Consider the following 22,189-nt stretch of genomic DNA (forward strand, 5'->3'; position numbering starts at 1 on the left):
TTTCATTCCTGTGACATACCTTCCCATAAAACCTAGGGAAAAAGAAGCGTATCAACCCTCGCGGTTTAGGGTAAGCTTTATTTGAATAATGGAATCTTCAATTTACAGACTCTAAAGGCAGATCATCTCATGATCTCTTTTACTATGCATAGATTCTCGAGTCCCTGTAAATGTCATCCTACTTCTCCGTTTAGAGATAACCTAATCTCACCAGAGATTTGACGAATTCCTTCAGCTTATCACCCAGCCCTGTGCTCTTTCAGGACAAGCCCAACAGTATACCTATGAACTCTCAGGTTCAGGCAGACGAGGTGCACAATCAAAGCATGCCTTCTAGAACACAGTCTAGGTAATAAAGAGACTACTCTAATGATACTCTCTGTGAGAGTTCCTCATAGAGTCTCTTTGTGGGTCCGTTCAGTGCGAGCTATACCCTTATAGGTCCACCCACGACTTTAGCTAAGACATCTCCATATCTTAGCACATGAGGTCTATACCTTGTATCCATATACAAATAGATAAGTCGTGCTAGTCTTACCCAGATTACTGACCCCATTCTCAGTATCTCTAGACTAGGAACATAAAATTAGGAATAAACATCTGGTATTCTTGAATCCTCACGATTGTGATCTCATCACAGATACTCAAGATATACCTATTTTATTCCACGGGGTTTATCAAGTTATTCATAATATATTAATATTAACATCGAGACATAATCATGAAACAAGATAAAGAGTGCTTTTATTTATTTGCGACAATATTAAAAAGGTCTACGTCTCTGTCCTTATTTAATCATAAGATTGTCTCTAGGACACCCAAATACTAACAAGCTCCCACTTGGCCTAGAGCCAATGAGACCTAAGTCGTATACCCAAAGCCTCATAATAACTATCATGTTTTCTCTGAGAAACAGCCTTTGTCAGAATCGGCCAGGTTATCATCTGTGGGAACATAATCCATCTTTACATCCATTTTATCAATGATTTCTCTAATCAGGTGATATCTGCGGAGCACGTGCTTAGATCTTTCTATGAGACCTAGGTTCCTTTGACTGCGCAATGGCTCCAGTGTTGTCGCACAACAACTGTATGGGGCTATCTACGCTGGCAACCACCCTAAGTTCAGATATGAACTTCTTGATCCACACGGCCTCCTTAGCCGCTTCTGAGCAGCTATGTATTCATCTTCTGTCGTTGAATCTGTTGTTGTCTCCTGCTTGGGAACTCTTCCAAGATACTGCCCCACCATTTAAGGTGAATACGAACCCTGACTGTGACTTGCAGTCATCTTTGTCACTCTGAAAGCTGGCATCAGTGAACCCTTTCACTGTAAGCTCATTAACCCCACCATAGACCAGAAACGCATCCTTAGTTCTTCTCAAGTATTTAAGGATGGTCTTGACTGCCGTCCAGTGACCCTCTCCAGGGTCAGACTGGTATCTGCTCGTAATGCTTAAAGCATATGAGACATCTGGTCGCAATATCATGGCATACATGATATGTCATCTACATAAAGTACTAGGAAGACAACATTACTCCCACTAACCTTCCTGTAAACACAAGGTTCATCCTCGTTCTTGATGAAACCGTTACTCCTAACGACCTCATCAAAACGAATATTCCAACTCCTTGATGCTTGCTTTAGCCCATATATCGACCTTTGAAGTTTGCATACCATATGCTCCTGATCTTTGATTACAAAGCCTTCAGGTTGTGTCATGTACACTTCCTCCTTCAAGAACCCATTCAAGAAGGCGGTCTTGACATCCATTTGCCAAATTTCATAGTCGTGATATGCTGCTATCGCAAGCATGATCCTTATAGATTTGATCATGGCAACTGGTGAGAAAGTTTCATCATAGTCAACTCCTTGTCTTTGACGATATCCTTTCGCCACCAACCTAGCTTTGTAGGTTTGAACGTTGCCATTTGCATCAGTCTTTCTTTTAAAGACCCATTTGTTACCGATAGGAACTATTCCTTGCGGTTTAAGAACCAAGGTCCATACCTTGTTCTGATACATCGAATCCATTTCAGATTCCATGGCTTCAAGCCAACTGGAAGAGTCAACATCCTTGACTGCCTCCTCGTAGTTACTCGGTTCATTATCCTCAACGGTTTGTTGATTCTCAATCACAAATCCATACCTCTCAGGTGGATGGATGTCCCTCGTAGACCTACGGAGTTGTGTGTTTACTTCTCCATCGGAGAACGTCGCCTGCTGAGCAGACTTGGGTTCCTCAATTTGTTCATGTGGTTCTTGAACTTCTTCAAGATCAATCTTACTCCCACTGGCTCCTTGAGAGATCAAATCCTTCTCAAGGAACTCAGCATTCTTGGATACAAACACTTTGTGTTCATCCATAGAGTAAAAGTAGTATCCTTTAGTACCTTTAGGATACCCCACAAAAAGACATTAAGTACTCTTAGCACTAAGCTTGTCTGATGCCAATGTCTTGACATAAGCTGGCGATCCCCAAACCCTGAGATAACTCAGGTTGGGTCTCTTACCATTCCATATCTCATATGGTGTGGTCTGAACAGATTTAGACGGTACCCTATTTAGAAGGTATGCCGTTGTATCTAAGGCATATCCCCAAAATGATTTTGGAAGTTGAGTCTCACTCATCATAGACCTAACCATGTCTAACAAGGTCCTGTTTCTCCTTTCGAAGACACCATTTTGGTGTGGTGTGTAAGGAGCAGTAAACTGCGAGAGAGTTCCATTCTCTCTTAGATAATCCTGAAACTCATGGCTCAAATATTCACCACAACGATCTGATCGTAATGTCTTAATTATCTTGCCTTGTTATTTCTCTACTTCATTCCTAAACTCTTTGAACTTTTCAAAAGCTTCGGATTTATATCTCATCAGGTACACATACCCAAATCTTGATTTGTCATCCGTAAAGGTAATGAAATAGGAGTATCCTTCTCTAGCCTCAATAGACATTGGGCCACATACATCAGAGTGAATGAGTTCTAATAACTCACTAGCCCTATGACTCTCAAGCCCTTTGGGCGTGTGATGAGTCATTTTCCCAGCTAGACAAGATTCACATTGTCCATAGGATTCCAAATCCAAGGAATCTAGGTATCCATTTGCATGCATCCTAGACAATCTTGTTTCATTTATGTGCCCTAGTCTACAGTGCCAAAGATATGATTGATTATCTATCCTAGGTCGTTTCACATCTATTTTGAGCACTTCAGTTCCCATTTCTAGAACATACAATCCATTTATTAAGGTAGCAGTACCATAAACAATATCATTCATAATGATAGAAAATGTACCATTCTTAATACTGAAAATAAATTCATCTTGTTCTAAACAAGAAATTGAAATAATGTTTCTAGAAATACTTGGAACATAAAGACATTTATTCAAATGCAGAAAAAGGCCCGTAGGCAAAATGAGGTCGGCTTCTCCAATAGAATGAGCAGCAACTCTTGCTCCATTACCAACGCGGAGGTCCACCTCGTTCCTCTCCAATCTCCTTGGGCTCCTAAGTACCTGCAACATATTGCAGATGTGAGAACCACAACCGGTATCCAATACCCATGAAGTAGGATTAGCACATGAATAATTTATCTCAATCATGAAAATACCTGAGGTAGAAGCATCACCATGCTTCTTGTCCTTCACACTCTTCAGGTAGTCTAGACAGTTCCTCTTCCAATGGCCTTTCTTGCCACAATGGAAGCACTCAGCATCGCCTTTGTCCTTGGATGCTTTCTTACCCTTCTTGTTGCCCTTCTTCTTCTTGGATTTTCCTTTGGGCTTAAGGGAGTCACCTTTAGCAGGCCCCTTACCTTTACCCTTGGCCTTGCTAGGCCCACCAATCAGAAGAGCTTGTGTCTTATCCTTCTTGATAGACACTTCAGCAGTTGTTAACATACTTAACAACTCAGGCAAGCTCACTTGCATCACATGCATGTGGTAATTCATGATGAATTGACTAAAGGAAGGTGGAAGTGAGGTGAGCACTAAGTCATTACTTAGTTCGGCATCTATGATAAAACCTAGATTTCCTAGCTTCTCAATCAGACCGATCATCTTAAGAACATGACTGCCAACAGACATGCTCAGACATCCTGCAAGAGAACAATTCTCTTGAGGCCTCATACCTCTCATGCCTTCCTTTAATGTCATACAATTCCTTGAGATGTAAGACAATAGAGGGAGCATCCATATGCTCATGTTGCTTTTGCAGTTCAGGCGACATGGATGCCAACATGATGCAGACAGCCAACACATTGTCATCCATGTGCTGTTTGTGGGCCTCGAAATCAAATTTCGCGAACCCATCTTCCCCTTCCCTAGGAGCTACGAGTAATTCAGCATCTAGGACGTAAGCAATCTTTTCGGCCCTTAGAACAATTCTTAGGTTCCGATACCAGTCCATAAAATTTGGACCGGTCAGCTTGTTCGTATCAAGTATGGAGCGCAGTGACAGTGTATTAGTCATACTAATTAACTGAAAAATGTAAAGATAAAATTAATTAATATTTGGTCATGTAGTAAAAACAAATTATTAAAGACTTTAAATAATTTTGCCCCTCCCACTATTTTATCTAAGTCAATGACCCTTCCTTTTGACTCAGGGTTATTCTACTTTTAGAATTTACCTTAGTGGGATTAAGAATGCGATTATTTATTTTAACCCCCGTCTGAGACCGCAAGATTAATTTAAATAATGGATTGATCTTTATCAATGGTATCTCATGCCCTTTCTTAACATTAGGTTGACAACTCCTTGTCACTTAGTGGTGCATCTCATGCAACCAACCTAGCACTATTACCCTAAGCACATAAGCCCGGCTGGGCCTGCAGCTTATGTCTCAGTTAAGCACTAACCAGCACCCCAAGTGTCTTACACTTCTAATACTACTCTTACTCAACGAAACAGTGGGTCCCAAATGGGTTGTAGTGCACCACTATTTAGAGGAGGTTTGAGTAATATTGGTGGTGGGAGGTAATCATGCGCTTAATAATTTTATTCCTTTTAAGGGTTCATTTTATTAAGGGTTTATTAAGTCTCATCAAACGCTTTAATATATTATCATGCTAGTCGTAACCTATGTCATACATCTAACGGTTTAAACTAGTCGCAATTGGACTTGCATAATAATCATACAAATGCGATTTAGTCCAACTCATGCATACTAGACGTCATAAGTCATAAAGCATACATATCGCGATACTCTATCTCATGCATACTAGTCGTATAATAACATACATGCAAATAAAACAGTTTTATTTTGAGATAGTCATGGTGCTCGCTCTTCTGTCCATCTTGCTTCTCAAGCCTCGGCTTCTTGTCGTCTATACGCCACTAGCCTAATTTCTCTAATTACAATTAAAGAAACTCCAAAACATCTTGGAGGGACAAAATTTAAAATACAAAATTTAAATTACAAAATTTGAAATTCAAATTACATCTCTTTTAAAAGAGCCCAAAATTACACATTAATTTAAATTTGAAATTTCAAATTCCGGGCACCATGACCATCCCCTTCCTCTTTTGCACCTGAAATGTTAGACAACTCACAAGTACAAAATATTATCACATAATATATATTTTTCACGTATGTCTTGATATTTAACAATTAATTATCAAAACATATTTAAAATTTAAAACTTTTCTTAATTTTTCAATTGGCCGAATTATATAACAATTAATATAATTCTAATTTTGTTGACTTTTCTCAAAGAACACAAAATTAAATCATGCATATAGCCATCAACACTTAATGGCCGAACCATATGTATATGAGATTAATTTTCGAAAAATTTTATTTCATGCTCATGAAGCAATTCATGGAGAAAAAATAAGAAAACAATCAAGGTGTTCAAAACACCTTTCATGGTCGAACTCCACCCTTCAAAAAGGTGCTTCCTTTTAAAACTTTTATAAAGAAAAAGACAACCATGAATATGAATGGATGCATGAACATGGCATTCGAAATAACATGTTCATAAAAATGAAAACTTTAACCGTTTAAAGTATTGTAAATTAGAATCCATTCATAAAAAATTGAATCTTTAACCTTTAAGGAGATTTTAACCGTGAAAAATATGATCACAAACAAGGTACCATCACCCGTCGATGGTAAAACAACTGGGCTCTGATACCACTTGAAAGTTCGAAATGGCCTTGAAGGCCGATGCAGGCAAGAGGGAAAAACAAAATTTTTCTTTGCGGAATATACATGCACATCAAGATCGTGCTTTAGGAAAGCATGATGTTACCTTGTTCGTGAAATCACCAGATGATCAAGGCCGGTCTGAAGGGTTCAGACCCTCTAACGTTGATCCACACCACCCACTCGTCTAGGTGCAAGAACTCCTTCTTGTGAAGCTACCGGATGATCACCACAAAGAGGCTTGCTAGGCGCTCTATGTGTGAAGATGGAGGCTAGGTGAAAGTGTTTGAAAAAGTGAAGCTCTCAATGTGAAAGCTCCACAAGTGGCGCAGGAGAGAGGAGAGAATAGGCTAGGTTTTCAGAAAAACCCTTGGAGGAAAAACTGATCACATAGGCGCATAAGAGGAGAGTATTTAAAATAAAATACCAATCAGATTTTTCTCCTTTAGGCGCCAGATTGGAGAGAGAGAAGTGGAGCTGTTTTATTTCAAAAATTGCTAACAGTCTCCTAGAATATTCTCTTGAGAATTGGTTCAAAACCTATTCAAAATTATGATCAGAAATCTTCATAAGATCAGCTATATGATGCGCCCCATATAGCCCCAAAAAGGTGACCAGATACATCTGAGTAGTTGCATTCAAATTTGAATCAACTCACTCAGATTTTCTCCCAACTGACTGAATCTTCTGGAGCTGATTTTGATGAGCAAATCTTGCTCACCAACAACCCAAATCAGCGCCATATATGGCCTTGGATCTTGTCCAAAAGATTCTCTCATGATACTAGTGATTTGTTCCAACAAGATCTCATCTTATCCTTTTGTTATGAAACAACCTTTCATAGGCAATTCAAATATTTGAATTCAAATATTCAAATTCAAATGTTCAAACATTCAAATTCAAAATTCAAATTCAAAATTCAAATTTTCAAATTTCAAAATTCAAATTTCAAAATTCGAATTCAAAATCCAAATTTCAAAATTCAAAAATTTCAAATTCAAAATTCGAATTTCAAAATTCAAATTCAAAATTCAAAATTTCAAAATTCAAATTTTGAATTCCAAAATTCAAAGTTTAAATGTTTGATAATTAATTTAACTAATTAAATTAATTAGTAATGTCTTGGACTATCCAAGCCCATTACAATGAACCATGCGCCCTCCACCCCTTTAGGTGGAATTCCAAACAACTTCTTGGGCTAATAACTATTATTAGGCCCAATACCTTTAATGCTAGAGCATCTAGACAATTAGGTGTTTGTGTGTGACCCATTAGGTCCAACTTAGCCACTGACATAAATGGGCTTGGACCCAATAAGCCCACAACCCATCTAATGACAACACAGAGCACTAGCAATGCTTTGTTGCCCCAGAACTAGTTAGATTAATGATTTGATCATCCTATTAAACATATTTGGTTGCCGTATATATTTCCTTTCGTCTCGGTTACCTTCCCATAAAACCTAGGGTAAGGAAGTGTATCAACCCCTGCGGTTTAGGGTAAGCTTTATTCGAAATAGGGAATCTTCAATTTACAGACTCTAAAGGCAGATCATCTCATGATCTCTTTTACTATGCATAGATTCCCGAGTCCTTGTAAATGTCATCCTGATTTCACCGATTTACAGATAACCTAATCTCTCACAGAGATTTGACGAATTCCTTCAGCTTATCACCCTAGCCCTGTGTTCTTTCAGGACAAGCCCAACAGTATACCTATGAGTCTCCATGTTTCAGGCAGACGAGGTGCACAATCAAAGCATGCCTTCTAGAACACAGTCTAGGTAATAACTTCTGGTCTTAGGAAAGACATACCCAAATATAAAGAGACTACTATAATGATACTCTCTGTGAGAGTTCCTCATAGAGTCTCTTTGTGGGTCCGTTCAGTGCGAGCTATACCCTTATAGGTCCACCCACGACTTTAGCTAAGACATCTCCATATCTGTAGCACATGAGGTCTATACCTTGTATCCATATACAAATAGATAAGTCGTGCTAGTCTTACCCGAGATTACTGACCCCATTCTCAGTATCTCTAGACTAGGAACATAAAATTAGGAATAAACATCTGGTATTCTTGAATCCTCATGATTGTGATCTCATCACAGATACTCAAGAGATACCTATTTTATTCCACGGGGTTTATCAAGTTATTCATAATATATTAATATTAATATCGAGACATAATTATGAAACAAGATAAAGAGTGCTTTTATTTATTTGCGACAATATTAAAAAGGTCTACATCTCTGTCCTTATTTAATCATAAGATTGTCTCTAGGACACCCAAATACTAACAATATGTAAGTGTAAAATTGGATTGAAAACCTTGGAGCATGAGTCCATGCACAATTCGACCTATAAGGGAATTTAGGAAAAAATGTGGTTTAATCAATGGTTGATGCTTTAGTGCATAATTGGAGGATTGGTGAGTTAGATTTATTATTAAAATGGTGGAGGTAGTTGAATTAATAGTGAGGGGGCCATTAGGCCTAAGTGGCTATAATTGGTTAAAATTCTTGTGAAATTGATTGATTGTTTGCAATTGTTTGATGGTCATTGTGTTTGATCATATAGGTTGTCTCTCACGGAACCAATAGAAACGGACTAAGCTTGGAGCTTACGTGAGGAGCATTACTCTTGGAGTTGAGGTAAACCTTTGGAACTTGGGTTTTAATCCCTTGTGTGCTCCACCACACCTAGTGGAAGGTTGTGATTGGATTTTGTGCTTTTGACATTGTGTGAATATGTATGTTCATGCATTATTGCTTGATTGTGTGACATGCTGAGCATGTTGTGTGTGAAATTTTGTGATCTCTGGCCAGTAGATGTGTGTGATTTGGACTTCCACTGGAGATATCCTTTGGGAATTCCGGTCGGGTTTGCCGTGGGGCCGACTCTGGGAGTGGCACCAGGATGATCCAAACGTGAGACTTTCGCTGGATAGGGCTCATGAGGAGTTCCAATTGGGTTTTGCAATGGGGTCGTCTCATCCATGGGAGAGGCACTAGGAAGCTTCACGTGAGTTATATGATGGGGTCCTTGAACGGAATCCTTATGTGGATGTTCTTGGATTTGTACCTAGTTGTTTGTGATTTTGTATGCTTATGCATTTTACATGATGTTGTTGTTGCACATTGAGTGAGCCATGGGGTGGAGTGATCCTCTAGTACCCTTGGTTTACTGAGACATATTTATATATCTCACCCCGCGTTTGGGGACATCATTTCAGGCTATAGCGAGCATGGAGGAGCTTCGGGCAAGAGGCCCGCTTAGTGGATGAGTTGAGGATGATGTGCATAAGGAGAGCATGGCATTTTGGAGGAGCATATGTGATGCACATAGTATTGCATTTAGTATTTTGAACTTAGGTTATGAACATATTGCATGTTGTTATTGCCATGCTTTTGGGTGTTCATAATTATATGCTAAGTCTTTGTAATTAATGTAGAAGTTATGCCTTTTGATTATAGTGGACTTTTGAGTGAGCATGAGACTTGTCCATGGCCACCGATTTGTGTTTTAAGGCATTGGATGACTTGTGTTTTAAATAGACCATTGGATGTGTAAAATGGCTATGATATTGGGAACCATTGTAATTGTCCTATTGGATAATGAATATGCATGATGGAAGGGCCTAGATCCTACATTAGTACTTGAACATAGGTTATATTAAGTATTAAGGTGTTGGGAGTAAGTTACATAACTCATTTTGTACTTTAAAAGCTGTCATCTGTCAATTTTACAGAAGGGTAATCGATTACTTTTCTTTGGTAATCGATTACCTGAAACAGGGAACGCAAAACTGAGCTACTGTGTTTAAAGTAATCAATTACCTTGACATAGGTAATCGATTACCTAGTTCAGTAATCGATTACCTATGTCCAGGTAATCGATTACCAAAAATAGGGGAGTACAAAATTGGCTATTGTCTCATTCTGGAGCCTTTGGTAATCGATTACCTCTGTGTAAAATTTTGAAAATGTGTTTTCTGAAATTTAAAATAAATGGTATTTCTTGGAGGGATGATAATTAGTATGTTTTATGCTTCCGCGAGTTTTGCATTTACAATTATGGTGTTGTTTTAATTATTTACAGAAATGGTTAATGTTTAACAATGAGGATTTAATAAAAGGAAAAAATTTACCCGTAATTTAATTAACTCAATTATTGTGATTGTAACTGCGTTTAATACCACATGCAATGATAACATTACCGGTACGTAACGGGTTGTTACAGCTCCAGAGGCTGGCTGGATAAAGATTAATTCTGATGGTGCAACTAGAAAAGATGGTAGTGGGGCTGCTTGCGGTGTTGTTATAAGGGATGAAACAGGTCGTTGGTTACATGGTCTAGCCTACCATATTGGTAATTGTTCTGCGTTTGTTACGAAACTATGGGGTGTCCTCAAAGGCCTTGAAGCTGCATGAGCTGGTGGATGGAGGCGCTGCATTTTAGAAAGTGATTCTAGTTCTGTTATCACTTTGCTCACCAAGTTTGTTAGAGCAGCTTGAGAGTCCCGTTTGGTAACTCAGATTCGAGCATGACTACAGAGAGATTGGGAAGTCCAGCTGGTTCATGCCTATAGAGAGTAATGGTTGTGCTGATTGGCTTTCTAAATTTCCTTTAGACAATCATATAGATAATAATTTGTGTTTTTTCCCCAACCCTTCCCCTGGTATTTGGCTGATTTCTTTTCTGTTTGTAATTTTTGCAAAGTTTATTTGAATTGATTTCTCTAGGATTTTCATCTCCAGTTCACCAAAAAAAAATTCATTTAAAGTGCGATTAATATATTTCTATACATTTGACTTATGACTTACATAATAATTTAGGAAAAAGACATTCTTTTATTATATCTCCAATACCTTCTAATGCGATGATTTTTTCCAACATTTCTTTATTTAAATACTATGATAAAATTAAAGACTTTTGTTTGTTAAGTTAAATATCTAAAGCTATTTTTGCTTCTAGTGTTACTATCACAGTTTCATGAACATTGTGAATTTTTTTGCAATTTAATAATTTTATAACTAAAAAAAAACTAATCAATTTTACCATTGCTTCTAGGGTTGTGCATGGGTCAAGTTGGGTCGGGTTTTTGTGCCGACTCGACCCAACTTGATTTTATAGGTCAGGTATTTTGACCTAACCTGGTTTAATTTGATCCAAGTCAGGTCTAACCTGGTTTAAATTTTTGAACTGGTTCGGGATTGGGTCAGATCTTACCTGACTTAGTTTCTGAAATGGGTTTGACTTGGTTTCAAAATCGGGTTAAATCCAACCTGACCCGCTTTTAACTTGGTTTCCTAATCTTTTCATTTTGTTCTACCTGGTTTCATTGGAAGAAAAAGTGGGGCAAGATTGAACATACATGGCACAAAGAAAGCCTCGAGCAAAGAATATAAAAATTGAAAGAAAAACATATAAATAAACAATTGCATAGGTTTAGTATTTTAATTTTATTTTTCAAAAAAAGTTATGCTGCTTATACAACTCATATTTCTGTAGAACTTGTTTCAGTTCTGAAAGTTTTCTTTTAAATAATTATTTTTCGAGTAACACTTCCGAGGAAAATTACACTTATACACATTGTGATAATCGTGGCACGAGAACGAACTCCTAAAATTAATTTGTAATTAATGATCTAATTTGAACCGCATTAGCTAAATATGAGAATGTGATCTTTCACCTTTTCAAATTTCTTATGACAAATAAAAACGCCGCTGCCGTCTGGCTCAAACAAAAATGACACGCGTTAGACTTCTTCTTCTCCTTCCCTTTTTTTTCAGTTTTCACCATCTGCATCAATTTTTCATTCACAACCTTTCAGCGACAATGTCTTGGTTTCAGAATGTACATGTTAGAGAGTGAATGACTAAAAGAGTTTGGGAGAAGAGTGAACTCTAAATCCCCAAATTGCCTTATTGCCTATAGAGAGAAGAAAGAACCCTAAAAACAAGAACTGCAATTGTGATTTTTTGTTTTCTTTTTTTTTTTACACAATGAGCGTGGGACAAGTTTTGAGTCAATGGATCAATTATTAAAATAAGTCAAGTATAAAACTGACCCAAATAAAAGTGAATCAATATTTAAACCCAGTTAAAAAAAAAAGTATTTCTAGGTCAGATCAAGGTCAGATTAAGAGTAGGCAAGTGAACCATTTTTTTGCATAACTGATAAACCTTTGGTTTACCATATTTTTAGGCTAAATACAAGAGTTATGTAGTAGAATGCATGGAATTCAAGGTTTTACAATATAGAAATCATAAGATAGGAAATTGAGCTGACGTTTTGATGATATATGCATTTTGAAGGTAAAACCACAAGAATTGGTGCTAAAAGTGCTAAAGAAATCATGACAAAGAAGTAGCGGTTCAATATGGACCAAGGGTGGCCAAAATCTTACAAGTTAAGAGCCAGAAAAGAACACTCAAGTGCACAACAGGACGCTCGAGCGCTTGAAAGGAGGAAAAACAGCCAAACTGGGCGCAACAGGACGCTCAAGCGCACAGATGCACGCTCCAGCGCCCAAGAATACAAAAATTCAGACTCGAGGAGCACGCTCGAGCTCCCAGTAGCACGCTTGAGCGTGCTCAGGCAGACAGAAATAGCAATTTGAAACAATTCAGGACGCTCAAGCGGCCAACAGCACGATTGAGCGCCCAAGCACATCCTGACAGCAAAGATTTGACAAATTTTAATGAAGATTTGCTGAGATTTTTCAATGGATATAAGATTTTGATATCCGAAATTAAAGCGGAAGCATATCAAACCTGATTTAAAGAGATTCATGGAAGATTAAAGCAAGATTATAACAAGATTCAAAGTCAAAAATCTGACACCAATCTACAAGATCTTAAATGCAAAAAGGAAACAATTGTAGAATCAACTACAAATCTGATACAGATTCGGTGAGAGATGCAATGAATGATACAACTCCAATGGCTATAAATAAGGAGCTTGGGTCAGACCAAAACACCAATTCACAAGTCCAGAGCATTACACCAAGACTGAAGGAGGAATCCTGTTGCGGAGCGCTGGAACACTGAGGAACCAAGTCAACATCACACCAATGGAGGCTTGGGGTTCTCTTTTCTTTATCATTGTTTTTCAATTTAGTATGTCAGAGTAGTCTTTTATGTAGTTAGGGGTAGACGGAACCCAATTGAATCTTTATGTTTATGAATTAAGTTGTTCTTGAATTCTTTTCTTTTTATAATTGAATGAATTTATCTGTCTTTAATGCTTTCTATGAGTTTGCTCCTTATAGAATGATTTTGGGGAATTGTATGACAATAGAGATGTTGGTGCATGAACCCTGACTTGATAAATTTATCACAATCCTTGTGATCTAGGGATAGACATAGGGTAATTGTGCAATCTTGGAATTCTTGATCTTAATGCATGCTTTCTTGGGGAATAACCAGGGAACTAGGGCTCTTCTGAGATCACATAGATTTAGGGTAACAAGGAATTGAGCCCTAATTAACTTAGAAAGAATTGATTGGCAATATATTAAGAACGGATTCTTGACAGTTTAATTCATAACATATTGAGGAAATTGGGAGAAGTCGAAACCTTAACTACGCTTGTTTTAAATTCTTAATCAAACATCATCCTTTCATTCATTCTTTTTAATTCTGAAATTTCTTGATTGAATGTTATTACTTATTTTTAATTTTTAAAGTTCTTCAATTATAATTCTCTCAAATCCAATTCTTGATTGTCCAATTAAGACGCAATTAGCGAACTAGTGCTTGAAGATTCTGATCCTCGTCGGAACAATTTCGTATTCTGGTACACTTTATTACTTTATGACCGGTGCACTTGCCGAGTCGCAACAAGTATTTATGGGTCAGATCAATGTCAGATTAAGAGTAGGCAAGTGAACCATTTTTTTGCATAACCCTAATTGCTTCAAGTTCGGGCCTCATCAAGGGCCTAGAAGATGAGCCCAGGACATATGCTAGACCACGAAAATCATTTTGAAGGGTATGTTTGATTTCTATTCTTAAATTTTTTTTTTTAGTTTTTAAAACAAAAAAGTAAAAAAAAAAAAAACTAGTTTGGAGGAAAATGAATCCCAAAACACAAGATTGTTTTTAGTTTTAAAAACTAAAGAAGCAAAACAATTTAGGGATGTTTTTTTTTTTTTACGGTGGCAATTTTGTAAATATAAGGATTCATTAATGACATTTTTATAAATAAATTTAATTTTTTTTATTTTAAATTACTTTATGATGACAATCTTGTAATTATGAAACTTCATTAATGGTATTTTTGTAAATAATTGTAACTTCTTTATAACTTTAAATTTAACTATACTCAAATAAATTCTATTGTTCTTTTACTCTCAAAATTTGTTTTCAAAATTTATGTTAAAAAACAATTTTTTAAAAAACACAAAAAAATAAAATCACATTCAAACAAACCTGTTTTGGGTGTTGTTTCCCATTTACCTACCAGAATGGAGAGATTAGGGCACCCACACCAAGCTTAGCATTAGGGGTGTAAATAGGTTGAGTTATACTAAGCTTTGATTTAAATAGGTCAAGTCTGTGTAAAAAAATTTAGACCTGATCTGGTCTGTTAGCCTATGTAGGCCCAAATTACAAGTCTGGTTTGACCTATATTTTTTTTTAAAAAAGTCAAATCTAGGCCTGTTAGCTTATTTAAACATATTAAATATTCAATAATTAAAAAAATAACTAAAATAATATTATTTTATTATTCAAATTTATTAAGATAATAATTTTATTTACTTTATTTAAAATAAATAATATAATATAGGTCGACCTGTAGTTTTATAGGCTTGACATGTACAAAAAAATCTAGAACCTGTTTTCTAAGTAATTTTTTTTTAAGTTTAGGCTTGTTCTATTTGACTAATTATAATAAGTTAAATTTGATCTAATAAAAACTAGGCCGTAGGTCCGGTCTAACCTATTTACCTCCCTACTTAGCATGATATAATAATGGTGGGTTGGAGAAAATGGCTCTTGATATAATAACGATTCACATGCATATCACATGATGTCATGTTAACTCTATCATCAAACGTTTCCAATATGCTCCCTTTTAAGTCACTAACAATTAATTCCTTATAACGTATTTCCAAACAAAATCTTGTTTTCAGATTATACTGTTTGCCAAAGTGCATAATCAGATTATACTGTTTGCCAAAGTGCATATAGTGGCACAATTTGAATTTGCTTATTATCCACGCATTTTAAAAAACTAAAAATAAAAAAGAGATGCATCGAAGTAATTTTCTTTTTACAATTATCACACAACTAAAATACAGTGCGGATAATTAGTGATATCTGATGTCAAGAATTTTGCGTCCTTGATCTAGTCATACAAAGTGACTTGTAATTTATGATTATCTCTCCTTCAATTAGGGGTGGATCAAGGGAGGGATAGTATCGGTGGTTGTCCCTCCCTAAATTTTTTTTTTTTTTTTTATGTATAAAATAACATTTTTTAATAATAATAGGCTATTAATTTTAATATATAACCTCTCCTTTAAAAATATTTATAATAGCTGGTATTTCTTATTAATCTTAATAATACTTAAAATTTAAAAATTTATTTTCGTCCCTATTATAAAAAATTCTAGATAGTGCCTTCAACTCCTACATTTATATTGAATAAAAAATGATAAAATTAAAATTTTACAGCAAGAAATCTTCGATTTCACTATAGACTGTTTTTATTTTAGATTAATTGAATCACTCGAATAAAGTATTGATATGATTTAAAAAAATAATATCACAAATAATTATTAATATGTATTAAGATTTATCAAGCTTGCTCCAAATATGAAATTTAATACTTGTCACTATGATAGTGTTGGAATAATTAAATGCATTGTTTTGAATTAGGTAAGGTGACAAAAAAACACAGAAGACAATTTTTTTTTTAAATTTTTTTGAGATGGTAATGAATATCATGTTATTCTGAATTGAGTAAAACAAGAATTGGTAACAAATTTCTTAATAAAACAATAATTAAATCTTAATACATCCGTTTACTTATAAAACTTGGAATTCGAATATTAGAAAGAAAGAAAGAAATGTATTAACCAATGAAGTTATTAACAATCATTGTAGAATTGTTTACTTTACATTTGTTAAGAATACCACTAGATTTAGCGAAAAGTGCTTCTTTCTGTGGTTGGTTAAAAGTCCTTTTGAGAGAAAAGTCTGTTTACTTTTTACCTCCAAAGAGTTCTTAAGAATAGCATTTGATACAACTAATCCTATAATTAACACTTATCTTTGCCCCTTTGGTTAAACATTTATCCAATTTAAGATTTTCTCGAAGAGGCCCCACTACCGCTTTTACCCCATGCAGAATAAAGACAAAAATCCAAAGGATCCCACTTCCTCAACCTCCTTTTCCTAAAATAGTACTATATATATTGTTATACTAATATATAAATAATTAACAATCACACAACGCTATCCTTCCATTTGGAACCGAATAACAAAACAATTGATCAATTAGTTACATTATATAAAGGGATTTGCTAATTCAATTAAGGGAAAAACTACTCTTATATTACATGTGATAATTTTTTCTCCTACACATATTTTGATAACTGTGCCATTTTTTTTCAAGTGATGGAGCCCACAAATTATCTCTATGACATGAGATAATTTATCTCCTTTAACATGAGATTAATAAAATCCTTAAATTAATAACTTAAATATGGTTATTTCCATTTCCATCGACCAAGCATTAACATTTGGCAAGCGTTATATGTGTTGGAAAAACATAGTGATTCGTGATAACTTATTTGTCTTTCTCTCTCTTTTTGTTTGGTTGTGTCTACTGTACTGTTTCGGTTTATGTTTCATCTCAGCAGCAGAATCAAATCTATCATTCACACCATTCATTCAATTCTCTTCCTTCGGTTTCGCATTTTTTCCAAAATAAAAATCAAAACTTTGTTTTAAACTTTAAACCCCCCCTAACATTTCGCCCCCAGAATCTTATTTCCTTTATTCAGAATCACCGTTCTTCTTCGCTTCCCATTTTCACCACCTTTCTCTTTGGTGGGGTTCTTCTTCTTCCTCCTCCTCCTCCTCTTCTTCTTCTTGTGGAAAATGGCGACAAGTATAGGCATTATGGATAGTGGGTACTTTGTCGGCAGGAACGAGATTCTTACTTGGATCAACAACCGTCTTCACCTTAATCTCTCTCGCATTGAGGAGGTAAACTATTTGGTTCTTGCCATGTTCCTTAAACAAACCTTTTTTGCTCTTTTTTTTTTTTTTTTCAAAAAAAGAGAGAAATGGGGTTGGTTTCTTCCTTCTGTTTCTCTCATTGAGTGTGTTTTTTATGTGGTAATCTGAAAGTCATTGGTTCTTTTCTTGTGGGGGGTGCTTATATTTGTAATGCATTTTATTACCCCTTCTTTCGTTCATAATGGCATATGCGATTCCTATGCGTATTTCGGAAGAATGTTATCTCTGTGTGGGTTTTTATTTAATGGTGTCATTAAAAGAATGAGAAACTGGTTCTGCTGTAAACTTTCTTTTCAATAACTTGCTAGAAAGACCTAAGATGGAGTTTCTTAAGATGGTTTCACTGAATAAGGTGGGGTAAGCAAACCTTCAGAGGATTAAGATGGAATCTTGAAATATTAATTGAATGTGAGCAATTGTTTCACCTTCAGAGAATTTTGAAGAAAATATTCAATGTTTTAAAAAATAAAATAAAATTTCGCTCTCTTTTTTCTCTAGTTACAACAAATTGTCCAACACTGCACTTACGTATGCACCACTTGTTATGAGTTTTGAAAAGAATTTGGACAATTAAGGATGTTGATGATTACAGTTGCCGACTACCATTGTTTTTGCATCAAATTGTCTGTGTTATTTTTCCTTTTCCATTTTCCTTTATTCTAAAAGCCATATTGGGGTAATGATTCTATTTCATTATTAGAAAAAGAGTACAATAGTGACAGAAAAGCTGATTAGTTAATGCTTAATGCTTAAGTTAATTGAACCTATGATCTATGATGAAAATGTACTTTTTGGTTCTGATTCTGATTATGTCTAATGCACTTGGCTAGGCTGCATCTGGTGCTGTACAATGCCAGGTGATGGACATGACATATCCAGGGGTTGTTCCAATGCACAAGGTGGCAACATGACTTTGCTTTTAACTTTTTTTTATGCTTTTCTGTATTTTATTTCTATGAAGATTAATTTTTGGAATTTGGGTTTATTCTAGGTGAATTTTGATGCAAAGACAGAGTATGATATGATCCAGAATTACAAAGTTCTACAGGAGGTGTTCAACAAGCTGAAAATTGAGAAGGTATCTGTTTCTTCTCATCACAATGTTAGGCAGAACACTTGGAAGAGAGCTCTGCTTTAGTAAATATTAAAGGAAGAATTAACGGTGTGATGGCTTATTATAACTTTTTAATTTAGCATCAAAACCAACATTTCTTTGTTTAAGGCTTTAAATTTTCAATGGAATGATTTACCACCAATAAAATTTTATCATACAGGGAAATAGTGCGTTAATCAAGGCTTAGAAGTTCTAAATGAGGGATAATTTGATTCCATTCCAAGTCTATATTAGTGAGATTACCTATTCTTTATTTATGTTTCCCTCTCCCCTTCCTCTGCACCAATTTACGTTGTTATGTTTGCATTACTGGTGGACTGCAACTTTTGGGGATTATCTCTTCAGGCTGGTTGGCTTAGCCTACATAATAGATTTGATGGAGGACAAGCTTGTCATGCATTCTGGGTTTGATGCTCACATTCCAGTTTCATCCATGCAATCCCTGTTTCACTGGTTGCATAATTTTTATGCCAGGGTGTGAATGTTCCTCACGATTTTATAGTGAATGTATTTTCAGATGATAACTTTCCTCAAGATTGAAAACTAGTATAAGAAAATACTTTGGCAGAACCAATAGTTGATGTTTGCATTTATTGGGCTAACTTGACTACCCTGTGGCAGCATATTGAAGTCAACAGGCTCATTAAAGGCCGGCCTTTGGACAATTTGGAGTTCCTACAATGGCTGAAACGTTACTGTGATTCTGTGAATGGTGGCATTATGAATGAGTATGCTACTTGCTTTGAGTTGCTTGTGAACCTTTAAACATCTTTGATTATTGCAGTTTCTATATTACTTGTAGGATACTTAATTGTATCATTTCTTGTAATGCATATTTATACTGATATTCAGATATGCAATCTTATACCATGCATATATGTTCTCGTATTGAACTGTATATATTTTATCAAATCTTTTCGTTTTTTATTTTTTGCAGGAATTATGATCCTGTGAAGCGTAGGAGTAAGGGTGGAAAGGATCAAAATGTTAAGAGTCTGAAGAGCTCAAAATCACTGCAAACAAATACCATGAGTAATTCTGGCTCGGATGATGCACTCAGTACAAATAGAACCTCTGGTTGGCTTCTTGATGTCTTTTATCTTAAATTGTTTAGAATCTTCTCCTGATGGTTTTTCCATGTTACTCTACCTTCTTTTTTCTCATCCTTTTCTGTTTTCCTTTTTGGGTTTATGTCTTTATGAGTGTAGGGTCCAAGCAATTGAGGTCAAGTGGAGGAGTAGGTGGGGCTAATTCTTCAGCAGAGATTCATGCTTTGTCCAAGCAGGTATGACCTACATTAGGTTTGGTGTACCTAAGACAGTTATAGAAATGCTATACAAGATAAACCTCCTTTAAGCATTGGGGCATAACTGTATACGATAATACATAGCCAAAGAAGCCCTTGGACTTATAATAGAATTCTATACCCCAAGGAAATTGCTACATGTACGTATTGTATAGACATTGTTGATTTTCCTGATGCTTGAACCTAATGGTATATATATGAATGTGCTTTCACAGTATCAGTGGCCTAACAATCGGTTAGTTCTTATATTGTTATCACTGTTGAAAGTTTTTCACCTGATAATTTAATGAAAAAATTATTTACCTTTTTACTTTATTCATTGTTCACTATATATTCTCCTTTCTGTTTCTCAGGTTACCGATCTCAAACTCTCAGTGGATCAGTTGGAAAAAGAAAGAGACTTTTACTTTTCAAAACTACGGGATATAGAAATTGTTTGTCAGGAATTGGAGAATGATCCTGTAAGAATTCTAATGAATTCTTGGCATTGACATGTTTACTTGGAAGTTGTTTCATATTGTTCATGCGTTTTGTTAATTGGATGGGATATGGTATGGTCTCCCTTGAATTTTGAATTCCTATATTTCTCTTGTCAAATGGAAATATTCTTATAGGGTTTTGGAACTTTATGATAACAATCGTTTTCTACCCTTATCTGACCAATTTGGTGTTTCTGCCTCATCTTTAATTATTACATGTATTGTAAACCCTCTATACCTTTCTGAAGCTGTGTATATGTTTGCTTTTGTATGATTCAGGTGAATGATGGTGTTATGTATTGGTATTTGAAACTGCTTAATGTTCTTTTTATATTTAAAAATAATCCATTCCTTAACCTGGGTTAAGAATCCAAAATAGCTCAAGATTGTGGCCAAATCATAAAGTATTTGAACATCAGGGGTTGTTAAAAAGGAAATTGAGCATTCATTTAAAATGAATTAAATAAACCTAATCATGTGTTATGTTTGTTTATGCAGATGTCTATAGCAATTAAGAAGATTTTGTATGCTGCTGATGCAATGGAATCACCGTTAGATGAAGCTCGGGATTACCTTATCCAAACTATGAATGCTGTTGAAGCTGAAGCAGAAACCGAAGCCTGATTACTCCCAAAAATAGCTCCTGGCCAGTATGCATAAAATATTTGCCAGGGTCCTTGTTAAACAAGCTCAGTGCCATCTGTGATGACAAAACTGGTAATCCTTCGCCGTTCCATGGCGCTATAAAGCGCCATTTGATGACATAGTAGTAGCTGTATGGTGCTTTTTGTATTCTTCTTGTAAGCCTGGATGATAATCAGAGGATAGTATGGCTGATTTTTCCAATAAATAAAGTTCATCTCGTCATCCTTTTCATGGTTTAGAAATGGATGTGGTATAGCCATTGTATTTAGCATGTATTGGAGTTTCTTTGCTGTATAAAATTAGCTGCCAAGCCTTCTAAATACCTGTTGATGTCTGAAATAATTCTGATCTAAAATGACTCAATTGCTTTACTTTGTCCAATTTCGCTTTGATGTTGAAATCATCCTTAATTGAATTCTACTAGAGAGATGTAAAGTCCCCATCACCCATCCGTTGTATCTCTAAATGTTTCTGTGGTGCATGGAGTACATCAAGGGAGTAATGATAGTATGATAACAATGTTGGTAGAAAACTTCATAACTGTTTGAAATCTGATGGATGATTATCTATCAGATGAAAGGTCACATTCATAGTTATAGTTTTTAATGTGATACGTCTTGCGGAATCAATGAAGATTAGATCATTTAACAGTCACTAATGCCAACAAAGGTGCAAGCATGAATTATCCTAGAAGGTATGATGTATATCACAATCTTTCTATAATTATGATGGAAATGGATTTACTTTACATTTAAAAGGAAGGGCAAATGCAAGAAATCGGCAATTTACGTGCCACTTAAGCATGGCTGTTTTTTGAGAAGAAAATGCTAATAAGTAATAGGGTTATATTTATCTTATGTTGCATAAGATAAACAAGCTTTTACCAAATGGGTGCAGCTCAGTTGGTAATTTGGCGCTGAGTTAGTGAGGTTGGATATGTGTTCGATTCCCGCTAAATGCATTCTTGGGGAAGGGGCTGAACCTTTAGCCATCACTGTTCCCCTGCACTCCGGATTAGTCCCATAGCCGGCTCAAAGAGTCGAAGCTCGTGGGGATACCGGAGGGAGCCAACTCGTCTCAAAGAGATAATTAGGGTTGGGTAACTCCAAAAAAAAAAGATAAACAAGCTTTTTACACACAAAAATGAAGGTGGGTCTCACATTTATTTTTTCTCTCCTCTTACATGTGGTTTTCACTTATAATTTTATTTCCCTAACATGAGACAATCATTTTTATACA

The 22,189-nt window shown here is 35.7% G+C and overlaps 1 protein-coding gene across 2 annotated transcripts; it reads left to right on the top strand.

Annotated features, from left to right (window-relative positions):
* The first annotated feature begins 17,136 nt into the window (after nucleotides 1-17,136).
* Nucleotides 17,137-21,133, top strand: LOC133317588 (microtubule-associated protein RP/EB family member 1A-like). Of its 2 annotated transcripts, none has more exons than XM_061519446.1 (8): nucleotides 17,137-17,373; nucleotides 18,237-18,305; nucleotides 18,398-18,484; nucleotides 19,142-19,248; nucleotides 19,458-19,597; nucleotides 19,729-19,805; nucleotides 20,180-20,287; nucleotides 20,804-21,133. In XM_061519446.1, the coding sequence occupies exons 1-8, from the start codon at nucleotides 17,266-17,268 to the stop codon at nucleotides 20,927-20,929; spliced, it is 822 nt and encodes a 273-aa protein (XP_061375430.1). In that variant the 5' UTR covers nucleotides 17,137-17,265; the 3' UTR covers nucleotides 20,930-21,133. The 2 variants fall into 2 exon arrangements, with proteins under 2 accessions (XP_061375430.1, XP_061375431.1); XM_061519447.1 differs by having other exon boundaries at nucleotides 19,756-19,805.
* The last annotated feature ends 1,056 nt before the right edge of the window (nucleotides 21,134-22,189 follow it).

The sequence above is a fragment of the Gastrolobium bilobum genome, unplaced genomic scaffold (assembly GCF_033153095.1).
Source record: "Gastrolobium bilobum isolate Gb01-03AN ecotype WA unplaced genomic scaffold, APGP_CSIRO_Gbil_v1 utg29793, whole genome shotgun sequence".
Lineage (NCBI taxonomy): Eukaryota > Viridiplantae > Streptophyta > Magnoliopsida > Fabales > Fabaceae > Gastrolobium > Gastrolobium bilobum.